The sequence below is a fragment of the Camelina sativa genome, chromosome 12 (genome assembly GCF_000633955.1).
Source record: "Camelina sativa cultivar DH55 chromosome 12, Cs, whole genome shotgun sequence".
Taxonomy (NCBI): Eukaryota; Viridiplantae; Streptophyta; class Magnoliopsida; order Brassicales; family Brassicaceae; genus Camelina; species Camelina sativa.
In genome coordinates, this window is record NC_025696.1 from 10,554,943 (window position 1) to 10,569,594 (window position 14,652).

Genomic DNA, 14,652 nt, shown 5'->3' on the forward strand with positions numbered 1-14,652 from the left:
CAGCTTTTCTTTAAAGCATATATTACTTACACACAGTTAAAATAAACATACATAAGATCGTTATTTATTCATATGTATATCTAGTTTATTTATATACATGTTATATTGTTTATGTATATCGTCTTTATTTTATATATGTATCCTGTCCGAGCGAACGACATGTGTATAACACACCTAGCTATTATCATGTAATAACCAATTATTAGGGTAATCATTATCCACATTGACCTATTGATTGATTTTGAGTCTTGAGTAGTAATTAAGCACGACATGAAAACCTCTCGTTATAATATAAGTATATATTTTAACTTACAGATATTAATGTTTTCATGTAAACTAATAACAACCAACACAAGTTCCTTTCTAATTTTGAAAAGTAACTTTTAAGACACTTCAATATAACAGAACTACACATATAAATAGCCGTTGACGTAGACAACAGTAACTAATCATCCCCAAGTTATCTATGATTATATAGCATATATATAACTATAGTGTAAATCTACTACGTACGTAGCTAAATTAAAGTTTTTTAAGTAGAAAATCTTGATTAAGGTGGTTATTAATTAAAATGAAATTTGGAATCCATGTGCCATTTGAAAATCTTGATTAAGGTAGTCACTTCATGACTAGTAATATATGTGAAAGTCTATATCAAAAACTCAAACTGGGAGTGTTGATATATAAGTTAGTTGTTGTATCTATATAGTTTCATAATTAGTTTGTAATTACGAGCTAGCTAGCTATATAAGAATTGTTGAAAAAACACCATGAAATGTTGATAGAAAAAAAACCATACTTAGAGAGCCAACGACACACAAATCAATGCAAACTAGCAATGATAATTCATCAGAGAAAAACCAATACATAAAGAAAAGTGTTACTCAAATCATCATAGAAAGATCTATGGACTAAAAAACGAACCAAAATAAATTTAAGAAAAAAAGAACCTGATTCATCTTATGAACGTTGACCCAAACACAATGAAGCTCGATTGAATCTTGATTCTTGATGATCTTCGTCGACTAAATCCATAATATAGTCTTATTAATGTTCATAAGCTAACCCCTTTCAATCATATATCCACTAAACTCATGATTCTTCGTTAGCTAGCTAGCCAAGATGATGAGTGTGTGTGTCTATAAATATGTTTTGATCAATAAGGTGGTCGTCCCGTTGACCAGTAAGACTGATCATGTTGCTGCTGCAACTGAACCGAACCAAGAAGGTTAGGTGGTAACCCTTGATGACCCGACATAGCTTGTTGCTGATGTTGCAGTTGTTGCCCCATCATCGGTGGCGACTCCATTGATCCTCCTCCTCCTCCTCCACCGCCGTGAACTGGCGTCTGCATCTCATCATCCTCTAAAGGCAACCTCTCGTACGCCGCATTGCTAAAAGACGCCGCCATGACAACAACAGGACCAGCACACAGCAAAGGACCAACCACGCTTCCTCCAACAACCTGTCCTTGTCCTCCGGCGAGGTAAACACTCAAACCGGTGGCTGTAGGAGGAGCAGGAGGAGGGAGAAAAGAGCCGGAGAGAGAGAGAATCTCGAACCTTCCGTGAAGGCTAACGACCGAGCCAGGAGAAGGATGAGATCCAGGCTGACGTATGGTGACGTTCGTGACGTTTCCAGTACCGCTCATAACGCAAACGCCGCGTTGGCGTCTGCGTGCGAAAGTTGCAACGCTCTCGACTAAATCACAGCCGTCACCAATCTCCATCACGTGGGTTCGAAGCGCGTTTGCGCTGTCCCGAGTGATGATAATAGGTGGTTTGGGTTTGTTCTTGGATCCAGCTGGTCTTCCTCTTGGTCTTCTTGTCATCTGATGATCTCCTCCAGAACCACCTTCTCCTGAACCGCCGTGTAAGTCTATGTCTTTACCTTCACTACCGCTGTTGTTAGCGATGTTGTCTATGTTGTCGCTTGTCTCCTCACGATCCATCTTGATTTGTCTGTTTATTCCTCCTCCTGACCCTCCTCCTTGTTGATGATCATCTTCGGGTTGGTTTCTTTGTTGCTGGTGATGGTGGAGGAAGAACTCTTGTTGTTGCTGTTGGAGATGTAATTGAAAGTCTCTAGCGTGGAAGGGAGGAGGGAGAGAGCTTTGTGATCCATGAGATTGCACTGGATCCATGATCTATGATTCAATGGTGGAATTGGATCAAAAGAAAGAACATATAGTCAAGAGACTATACTGATCGATCTAAGAACAGATCTTTTTTTTTTAAGTTGACCTTTTTTTGTTGTTTAGTTGTCATAAAAAACTAGCTATAGCTAGAAGAAGAAAGAGAGTAGTAATGATGAACAACGAAATCCAAGCTGGATCTTCTTCATCTTCGTCTCTTGTTCCTTTTGATTTTGTAGGGTTTCTCTCTCTATACCTAGTTTTGTTGTATAGCTTTTCTCTCTTTTTTGAGTTGGAGGAAGTGAAATTTAGAAAGTGGAAAAGGGGGTTTTGGTGGGTGTTTATATAAACTAATATACTGAGATGTGTGGGGTGGGTCTAACTTTGGTTTTTTGATTGGTAAACTAGGGTTATGTAAAAAAACAAAGGGTACAAGATAAGAAGCCCAAGTTATGGGATTTTTATTATGTGTATTACTATTGACTGTGAGTTACCTTCTTTTGTATGGGGGTTGTCTGGTTCCCCCCTCGCTCATTCACCTTAAACCTTAATATTTCGTCACCGGTTAGTAAGTCACTCCAACCATAAAAAATTGGAAGTAAAATATAATTACTTACGATGTATTGTTGGCTTGTAGTGATGCTAGCTACTAGTGATTAATGTTCAACCGGTTATCTCAAGGTCATTAACTCATACTATAAATTCGAGTATCATTTGCTATATATCAACATGATTCATTACAGGTTGTATGGAAAAAAAAATGGATTCATACTTTTTTAACTATTAGGAGAAAAAAGAAGCAAAGTTGGTATCAAAAATAAAAGATACATTATTAAAAATAAATTATTGCATGGTTGACCAAAAATAAATAAAAATGATTGCATGTTTTAGCTATAGAATTATAACGATTAGTGAATATAAATACACGCACCAACAAACAAACTTACAACTCATTCAATGATAAGTATTAGAAATATCAATTACCAATATATATGGTTATACTACACGTTGGTTGGAATATTAAATCTTTAACATATGATTGATTTGTAATAGTATTGATATGATGATGAATGTTCTTGTGTTGCTGAATTTATTTTAATCTATTCCTTTAAATATCTTTAAATGAATAACCGCACTAATGTTATTTTTATACAATTGTCATTAAGGTTATAGATTATTGTTGTGCGTTGAAAAGAAACTATATAGGCTATATATAAGAGTAGCCTTTACTTAGTTTGATAGTCAAACGATCCATTTGTCAATATAATCCAGATCTAAAGTTGTTTCTTTATTAAAAGTATGTTCATATCATACACACATGTGTTTATATAGAGAGAGATTGAACATTGGAGAGAGTGAAATAACAAGAAGGCGCGAAGATGTCGCTGACAAATTCAAAACCACGAGAGAGAGTTTAAAAAGTTGAAGAAGAAGAAGAAGATAAGAGAGGAGAGGAGAGGCATCGCATGAACTGTTGGGAGAGATAAACACAAACTCCAAGGTGTTAAAGAGATGCCCTTTGTCGGCTCTCTCACGATCGTCACCCCCTCTCTCCACGTGCCCTTCTCCTCCCACTCCTTTACTTTCTTTACATCGATACATTTTTCCGATCTATTCCAACCAATAAACATGAGCAAGGTTTTTTGAATTTTATCTACGTGTATGTGCATAATGGTATTGATATAGGGTTAAGGGTATAAAGTTTGATAGTTTCATATTTAATTCTAGTGTGTAAATTTTGCATATGAACCATTTCAGTCACTTGAAATTTGGTTTGACATTTTATATTTTAGGGTCACAGAATTTTTTTCTTGCAAAGGAACCTACTCATTTCTAATTTTAGTCGACTAGTCGAGCAATTTAGTTTTAGGCCTCACCTCAAAATATACTAATGTTATAGCGTGTGTTACTATATATTGGTAACAACTTTAGTACCAACTTAAGACAACTATATATTGGTATCAAAAATAAAAGATACATTATTAAAAAGAAACAAAGTTGGTATCAAAAGTATACTAATGTTATAGCGTGTCTTAAACTATTGTTGTGAACAAAACAAAAATATTACTCCTACTACTAAACTATAACGCTGACTTTCAATTGATTCACTTAAAACATGAAACCTTTAAATGTATGTTGTACTGCAGATTATACTAAAAAATGTGAACGTGTACCAAATCACAAAAAAAAATATACTGATGCTTCTTTCTAACTTTTCTAGTCGTACAATAAATGATATGAACATTCCTAAATAAAAAGATTAAACTACCAAATTTTTGTGCTTGATTATGCATTTTCTAACTACAATATAATTGTAAGCCACATAGTGGAGATGGGCTCAAGTGAGTCCACCAAAGTTTTCATAACAAGCCCAACAACAGTCAAAGAAGCTGAAGATAAGAAGAACAAAGAGACAGCTCAAAAGCAGAGTACGGAGAAGACGACGAAACCATTGTTACTTCACGACAATAGATTCAACGTTCTACAACCTCAACCTGGTGACTCATCATGACAGCTATACCAATTGTCTAATCTATTCTAGATTGTTCCATAAGGTCTATATAAGAGAAGTGTAAATCAACATTGTAAATTATTGAGAAAAGTAAAGTTTTTACAAAATCTCTCTCAAGTCTTTTATGGTATCAGAGCTTGCGTAAATCTTAACAGGTGAAACAATGGCAAATACATATCCGTTTCCTGACAATGTTCATGTCACCAGCTCCGTTACTCTCAAGCTGAATGACACCAACTATCTTCTGTGGAAGATACAGTTCGAGTCACTCTTGTCCAGTCAAAAGCTTATCGGCTTTGTCAATGGAGCCGTCAATGCTCCAGCTCAGACTCGCCTCGTCGTCAATGGTGAAGTCTCCAACGAGGTCCCAAATCCTCAGTACGAGTCGTGGTTCTGCACAGATCAACTTGTGCGGTCTTGGTTGTTTGGTACTCTGTCTGAAGAAGTCCTTGGTCATGTTCACAATCTGCAAACCTCTCGCGAGATCTGGTTGTCTCTTGCAGAAAATTTCAACAAAAGCAGTGTTGCTCGAGAGTTCTCTCTCCGTCGTAGCCTCCAGCTCCTTCTCAAGAAAGATAAGTCTCTGTCTACCTACTATCGCGAGTTCAAGAACATTTGTGACTCTCTTAGCTCCATTGGAAAGCCAGTTGACGAGTCTATGAAGATTTTTGGTTTTCTCAATGGCTTGGGGAGAGAATATGATCCGATAGCCACAGTCATACAAAGCTCTCTGACAAAGCTTCCTACCCCAACGTTCAACGATGTGGTCAATGAAGTTCAGAGCTTTGACTGCAAGCTCCAATCCTATGAAGATGCTACTGCAGTCACTCCTCATCTTGCCTTCAACACGGAGAAGACGAACCCGTCTGACCCTCAGTTTGCTTCAAGAGGTCGTGGTCGCGGTTCTGGACAAAACAGAGGAAGGGGAGGTTACTCTACAAGAGGAAGAGGTTTCACACAACACCAATCTTCCTCACCATCCTCTGGTCAGCGTCCAGTGTGTCAGATTTGCGGTCGTACTGGCCACACTGCTCTCAAGTGCTACAATCGCTTCGACAACAACTACCAAGCTGAGGCAGTTCAAGCCTTCTCGTCTCTGATAGCAACGAGTGGCATCCTGATTCTGGAGCAACAGCACATGTGACACCCTCGACGGACAACTTACACTCTGCAACCACCTACGAAGGTAATGACACAGTTATGGTAGGAGATGGAACATTTATTCCAATCACTCATGTTGGTTCTGCAAACATCACTTCATCTAAAGGTACAATTCCTTCAAATGATGTTTTGGTCTGTCCTGAGATGCAAAAGTCTCTTCTCTCTGTGTCAAAATTATGTGATGACTATCCATGTGGGGTTTATTTTGATACTGATAAGGTCTGCATAATTGATTTACCAACACAGAAAGTGGTGTTACGGGGTCCTCGTAACAGGAGTTTGCTGCTTTCTACTCAAATCGTCAGTGTGTTGCAACAGAGGAACTGTGGCATCACCGACTTGGACACACAAGCACTGCAGTTCTCCAACAACTTCTACACAACAAGGCAATTCAGTTCAATAAGAGCAGCACCACTTCCATTTGTGAACCTTGTCAGATGGGAAAGAGTTCAAGACTTCCTTTTTTGTTTCTGATTCTCGAGTTTTACACCCATTAGATCGAATACATTGTGATCTATGGGGTCCTGCTCCAGTTGTATCCAACCAAGGGTTTAAATACTATGTGGTTTTTGTTGATGACTTCTCAAGGTTCTCCTGGTTATACCCTTTGCGCAATAAATCAGAGTTTACTTCAGTGTTTGTTGCCTTCCAAAAGCTAGTTGAAAATCAATTCAATACAAAAATAAAGGTGTTTCAAAGTGATGGAGGTGGAGAATTCACTAGTAACAAGTTTAAGGAGCATCTGATTGAGCATGGTATTCACCACAGATTGTCTTGTCCTTATACCCCTCAACAGAACGGCTTAGCAGAAAGGAAACACCGACATCTTGTTGAGCTTGGCTTATGTATGCTATATCACAGTCATATGCCATTGAAATTTTGGGTAGAAGCATTCAACACTGCAAATCACATCATCAACATATTTCCTTCGAGTGTATTGGAAGACTTGAGTCCTCATGAAGTCTTACTCGGTCAGAAGCCTGATTATTCATCTCTCAGAGTATTTGGATCAGCCTGCTATCCATGTCTCAGACCTATCACAAGCAACAAATTTGATCCTCGCTCTCTGCAATGCGTTTTTCTCGGGTACAACAGCCAGTACAAGGGTTATCGATGCTTGTTTCCACCCACAGGCAAAGTCTACATATCACGGCATGTCATCTTTGATGAAAATGACTTACCGTTCAAAGCCAAGTCAAGTATCAGTCTCTGGTCCCAAAGTATGACACACCAATCCTTCAAGCCTGGCAGAAACTTCAAAACTCACCAACTTCATCAACCTCTCTAACTCCTGTCTCACCTCAGTTGCTCCCAAGACCGCTTCCACTTGCTGCAGAACCAGAAACTGAAGAACATACACCTGAAGATGTGAATGTTCCTGAAGAAGAAGATGAGATAGGGGAGGTTCAACAAGCTGACAATCCAGTTGACAATGTAACAAATGCCCATCCCATGACAACAAGATCCAAAGCTGGCATTCAAAAGCCTAATATGAGGTATGCTCTTGTTGCCTCCAAATTTACAAATGGTGAACCTAAAACAATTGTTGCTGCTATGAAACACTCTGGTTGCAATGAAGTTGTTCTAGAGGAAGTAAGGCATATCAATCTATTATGCACATGGTCATTAGTTCCTCCAACAGAAGATATGAATATTTTAGATTCCAAATGGGTCTTCAAGACCAAATATAACCCTGATGGCACGATCGATAAACTCAAAGCTCGACTTGTAGCCAAGGGGTTTGGACAGGAAGAAGGAGTTGACTACCTAGAGACATTCAGTCCCGTCGTTAGAACAGCAACAATCCGTCTAGTCCTTGATGTAGCAACTTCGAGGAATTGGCCAATCAAGCAGCTCGACGTCTCCAACGCGTTTCTACATGGTGAGTTGCAAGAACCAGTATATATGTTTCAACCCTCAGGTTTTGTTGATGAAAATAAGCCACATCATGTCTGTCATCTCACCAAAGCTCTCTACGGATTAAAACAAGCTCCGAGAGCATGGTTTGACACCTTCAGCAACTTTCTTCTTGAGTATGGGTTTCACTGCAGTACCGCTGATCCGTCTCTGTTTGTGTGTTGGATTGATGACAAAATGTTGGTTCTGCTTCTCTATGTTGACGATATCCTGCTAACTGGTAGTGATCACGCTCTACTAGACGACCTGTTACAAGCTCTAAATAGTCGGTTCTCAATGAAAGATCTTGGTCCTCCTAAATACTTCTTGGGGATAGAGATAGAGACATACGCAGATGGACTCTTTCTTCATCAGAAAGCTTATGCTTCTGACATTCTTCATCAAGCCTCCATGAGTGATTGCAATCCTATGCCAACACCGCTTCCTGAACAGCTGGACAAGATCAACTCCGAGCCTTTCTGTGATCCAACTTACTTTAGAAGCCTTGCTGGAAAACCGCAATATCTGACTATCACAAGACCGGATATACAGTTTGCAGTAAATTTCGTGTGTCAGAGGATGCATCAACCAACAACCTCTGACTTCAGTCCGCTCAAACGGATCTTAAGATATATGAAAGGCACACTTGACATAGGGCTACCGATTAAGAAGAACAAAGAGTTCACCTTGTCTGCATACTGTGACAGCGATCATGCAGGCTGCAAACAGACAAGAAGATCTATTGGTGGTTTTTGTGTCCTTCTGGGCTCAAATCTAATCTCTTGGTCAGCAAAGAGACAGCCCACAGTCTCAAGCTCATCAACCGAAGCAGAGTACCGAGCACTGACAGCTACTGCAAGGGAGATTACTTGGGTTTCTTCACTCCTCCGAGACATTGGTATTCCACAATATGAGCCTACACAAGTATACTGTGACAACCTTTCTGCAGTTTACCTCACAGCGAATCTAGCTCTCCACAACAGAACCAAGCACTTCGATACAGATTATTACTACATCAGAGAACGCGTTGCTCTTGGACTCATCGAAACGCATCACATCTATGCGGAAGACCAACTTGCAGACGTGTTCACGAAGTCTCTTCCTCGTAAGTCGTTTGTTCTGTTACGGACCAATCTTGGTGTGTGTGTTCCTCCCACTCCAAGGTTGCGGGGGAGTGTAAGCCACATAGTGGAGATGGGCTCAAGTGAGTCCACCAAAGTTTCCATAACAAGCCCAACAACAGTCAAAGAAGCTGAAGATAAGAAGAACAAAGAGACAGCTCAAAAGCAGAGTACAGAGAAGACGACGAAACCATTATTACTTCACGACAATAGATTCAACGTTCTGCAACCTCAACCTAGTGACTCATCATGACAGCTATACCAATTGTCTAACCTATTCTAGATTGTTCCATAAGGTCTATATAAGAGAAGTGTAAATCAACATTGTAAATTATTGAGAAAAGTAAAGTTTTTACAAAATCTTTCTCAGAGTCTTTTAATAATAGTATGTCCAAAGACGTGTTTATACTTTATATTAGTATAGTACTTGTTTTACATTTTCCAATAATTAGTTGGTTAGTTAATAATTATTGATCCCATTACAAAAATCAATTAAATTGTAGGAAAATGAGGTCACCCGACTAATTTTATGTTAAAATACGAAAGGCATGAAACTTATCAAACCAAAGTTTTGATGAGTTCACGAGCGCTTAAAAAGAGAAAAGGACAGCTTGCTTTCAATCCCGAATTCTACGGATAATTAGTTGATTGGTTAATTAAATTATGTGGGGTTTCATTAAACGTAAGTAATCGAGGCATTAATTATTAATTATATTGACGTCATACTCAGTACTTAAGGTTTGCCATCATCCAGTACTTGAAGAGGGCATAAAAATGATTCTCATATTGTATTTGGTTTTTCCAAACCATTTACCAACAGATATCAATGAAAATATTAAAAACTTATGGTTTCCATATAGTAAAAGTTTTTCGGGTCAACTAGTTTAGAACAATGATTTACAACATAATGTAGTACTAGTAACTGATAGTAAAATAATTTAGTTAAAGTTGGTAAATGAAGCTAATTAACAACTAGTAAATCTAAATGTAAGTCCAACGTGGAAGACACCTAATTTGCGTCAAACTTTGTCGTGCTTCTGCTTTTTCTCACGAACCCAACTAATGGTCCCCTCCCCACCATATTAGATAAACAATTATGTTTATAAATGTTAAAATTAATTTTTTACTAACCCTTAACCTCAAGTGGATGTTAAATAAATGTCTAAGTGATCTAATCTACAAGCCGTGTAAATAGTTTTTTTTTTGTCAAACAGAAGTAATATGGTTCTTTTTTTGCTTTTTTTTTTCATAAACATAGTTGTGTATTGGGATAGAAACAAAGTTGAAGGCTAGTGTCAATACTTAGGGACGGGGGAGGCATGTGGGTTAATTAATGATTAAGTGGGTGCTTTGAAGGCCATTAAGACGGCATAATTGGAGACAAATTAAGCTAACGACAAAACTATAAAGCTTAAAGAAACCTCACATGATTTAAGGGGTTCTTTCCATTACGAATCTCATTAACACATTTATATTCATTGATTTAATCACACTCAGTTCAGAAACATGGGTTTACCACTAACATATGAAAATCCATAACTGTGATCTTTAGATTGGATTGGATTGGATACCACTCATGGCTAATAAAGAAAATCTAATCTAAGTAATACTGTAAAAAACAGAGTATATATATATATACTTGTTTAGAAATATATGTTTGTTTTTGAGGTGATTAGTCTAAGGCTGTTATGTTGGTTTAGAATGATAGTGATGGAGTGGGACTAACATATCGATATGTTTTACTTTTACTTGGATTGATTGGTTCAGTTTGGATTTAATCTTGTTTTTAGGATATAGTAGAAAAAGAAAACTCATTATCTATACTAGTATTTTTGCAGCAGTTTTTGCTCAAAAATACTAATAAGAAAATTTTTTGCAATTAATGCTACTAATGCAATTAATTCTGTCGACCTCTAGCAATTTTATATGGACCTTTTAGTATTTTATGGGTCTTGATAATTCATAATTTAAGGGTCTCCATTTATTTAGGTTGTACAGAAAACGATGTCCAAAATTTCATAGGACCCGCAAAAATATATTCTTTTGCTAATAATCTAGACAAAATTTCCGGAAAATGAATTTGTAGACAAAATTTTTGGAAAATTACATTGAAATAACTATGACATTAATGATATTCTCAATTGTCATGAATACAAATGAGTAGACGCTTGATTTATCAGGCATTCAAACTTTAAAAACTTTTATTGGTTTATTCCGGTTCTTTATTTTAAAGATTTTTAAAAGATTAAATATGAAAAACATTTAAAATTTTTAAAAAGTTAAATATGATAAATATTATACCGTAGATACAAAATAAATATTAAAAGTTAAGATGATATAGTGTGAATTAAAATATCTCCAGACAGGGTTATATAACGGGACAAGTTTTATCGATATTTATATAAATTAAAAAATATCAGTAATTCGGTATTACACGGGTAAAACATCATTTTATTATTTTGTTAACACTGTCAGTATCAGAGAATAGACATATGTAATTAAATTTAAATAAATTTTATATAAAAAATAATTTATTTAACAATTATTATATAATTATAACATATTTAACCAATAAATACAATTTATAATTTTAATATTTTAATTATAAATAATTTTATCCCGCGGATGCTAATCTAGTAGCTTAATATTAATGTTGAACATTGTCTGAAATGGAATCTTGCATTATAAACAAATAATGGGCTTCTGAAATTAAACAATAAAGGTTACATTGGTATATGCAATAATTATAACTAATCGTCCAACTTTTCAGGACGCGTTAAGGGTCAAATTTCATTTTTTTTTTTACAAAAAATATTGAACACTAATCTCTCTTTTGCTATTGGCTGACCAGAATGTTTCCGAACAGCTTGTCTTAGTTCTGCCAAACAGCAATTTTTTTTAGTTAATTATACCTTCTTAAGAGTATTGTATTACTATAATACTTAACCGCAAGATAAACTAAAATATACGAGGACATGAGTTTTTCGAATCAGGTTTTGCTTTCCCAGATATGGCAGTTGTCCAAAGATGTATATGTTATATTTTATTCACTCTCTATGGCTGGAGAAAAAATAAATGTAAACCTAATAATAGCTAAGATATTATTTCAACACAAGATTCCTTCTATTCTAAGTCCCAACTTTCTCCAACGATTTTGAAAATGTTGAATAATTTAACAGTGTTCGTTCTCGCAGCAGTGATGACAAACAATTTTCTAACAAAAACATATATTATACATATGATTGTCTCAAATAAATATAAATTAGTAAAATTAAGCATATGTACTATGATGGATTAAGTCAAGGTTATATATATGTCTATATATTTTATACAGAGTGTTGTTAACCATCCAGAAGTTTAACGTCCATTAAAGAAAAGATTATTAGGAAACAAAACATGTAAATTACTAAAAAAAAGTTACTATTTTTTTAAGCCTTACCAAAAAAGTTACTATTGGTTTACATGCCTAATCTTTGATGGACCGGGTGACCGAGATTAAAAAAAAATGGGCCATCATTGCATGAATGGGTTTTTTGGACCCGAACAGTTTCTCAATCATATTTAATTAATTACTTGAAGACTTACGATAAGATTAAGGCTATAAAGTACAAACGAATTTATAAACGTATCCATAATTATACTTATTTGTTTCTTATCTCTAATTCGATGTAAAAGTATATTGTTGAATGCAAATTCTTAAGATCCTAGTACCAGATTCCATTTCACATACTTTTTTGTTCTTTAATTAGTCCTCGTATCATTAGCTATCTAATTTTGATAAAAGGATATGATAATTTCTGTTAAATAAAAAATTATAGCTAAAGTGATTCGCATAAGAAGGAAGCAGAACTTTACAGGTTAACTTAGCTGTATGGGTACTATGGTTCGGGTATAGGATGAAATACCAATTTATTTATATAGGTAACTAAAAGAGAGAATTATCCACGGTAACCCACTTTTGTTAATGATTAGCCATGCTAACCTCTTTTTATTTTTATTGTCAGACTAACTCATATTTTGTGTAAAAATTTCCATAATACCAAAAACGTTCTTTGTTTTTTTCTTTTCAAATGACAAAAATATGTAGTTCATAAAATTATTAAAATTAAATTCCAATCTTTAAATATTTATGAAAATACATTAATTGTTTAAAACCTAATATAATATTAATCTTGAATCGGACTTTTTCATTCTCCACAACATAAGATCTCTTACGTCTTTTTCTTTTTGATTAGTTTTAGTTGTTCAAGTTTATTGAATTTCTGGGCTGAATTATTGTTAATTCTAAACCCCTATCCTTCGATTGTGTTTCTAGAATTCTCTGTTCTTATTTAGATTGAAACTACTATTAATATATTTTAATTGGGTTTCATTAATAAGTTTTAAAAATACCACTGAAATGTAAAAGAGAGGTGGATACAATGGCTATTAAGAAACTTTTATGAAACTACTACCAAACAAGTCTACTAAAATTAATATTAGAGTTCTGCTACAATACACCAGACTTAACCAAAGTCTAGATTACTCCGCAGACTAGCTATAAGTCTGTTTAATATTTTTTAAAAATCTACCAAAAATGCGAAAACTTTATTGAAGTATATGAATCTCCGCAGACTAACTATAAGTCTGCTTAATATATTTTTTAAGTCTACCAAAAATCCGAAGACTTAACAAAAGTCTAGATAACTCCGCAGACTAACTATAAGTCTGCTTAATATATTTTGAAGACTTAACTAAAGTCTATAGAACTCCGTAGACTATCTATAAGTCTGCTTAATATAATTTTGAAGTCTACCGAAAATACAAAGATTGAACCAAAAGTCTATAGAACTTCGCAGATTAGTATAAGTCTGCTTAATATATTATTGAAGTTTACCGAAAATACGAAGACTTAACAAAAGTCATAGATTTACTCCGCAGATTAGCTATAAGTCTACTTAATATATTTTTGAAGTCTACCAAAAATACGAAAACTTAACAAAAGTCTAGATTACTCTGCAAACTAACTATAAGTCTGCTTAATATATTTTTGAAGTCTACTGAAAATGCGAAGACTTAATTAAAGTCTAGATTACTCCGCAGACTAGCTATAAGTCTGCTTAATATATTTTTGAAGTCTACCAAAAAAGCGAAAACTTTATCGAAATATATGAATCTCCACAGACTAACTATAAGTCAGCTTAATATATTTTTGAAGTCTACCGAAAATCCGAAGACTTTACTGAAGTCTATGATTCTTCGCAGAGTAATTATAAGTCTGACTAATATATTTTTTAAGTCTACCAAAAATGTGAAGATTTAACCAAAGTTTAGTCTATAGAACTATGCAGACCTATAAGTCTGTTAAATTTTTTTTTTGAAGTCTACAAAAAAATTACCAAATTTTTTTGAAGATTTTTCTTTTAAAAAATATTTCTTTTTTCATCTGATTCTCTTATTAAATGATTTCCTTTATTAATTTTTGTTTGTCGATTATTTCCTTTTTAAATTTGTTTTTTAAAATAATTTTCTGAATATTTAGTATTGTATGTGTGATTTTTACAATATTTATGTGGTTAGGAAGAAAAATGAGTAATATATGCAAGGGTAATATGGTAAAAATGTGCTATACAAATATTTATATAGTTGTTTCTAATAAATTGTAGGTTAGCGTAGCAAATCTCCCTAACTAAAATTGTGAAAAATATTAATTTTTTTGCTTCCTGGTTGTTTCTTTATGGTTTTGTCCAACAACCACTTTTAATCCCCAATCCCGGAAAACAGTGATAAATCCTTGTCACTTCATAAAAATTAACTAATCGTATCTTTTATTTTTGTCCTTGAGTCCT

The 14,652-nt window shown here is 34.9% G+C and overlaps 1 protein-coding gene across 1 annotated transcript; it reads right to left on the reverse strand.

The window, feature by feature from the left end:
• On the reverse strand, nucleotides 825-2,462 carry LOC104731214 (AT-hook motif nuclear-localized protein 24-like). Its single transcript, XM_010450529.2, has one exon. The coding sequence runs from the start codon at nucleotides 2,141-2,143 to the stop codon at nucleotides 1,157-1,159; it is 987 nt and encodes a 328-aa protein (XP_010448831.1). The 5' UTR covers nucleotides 2,144-2,462; the 3' UTR covers nucleotides 825-1,156.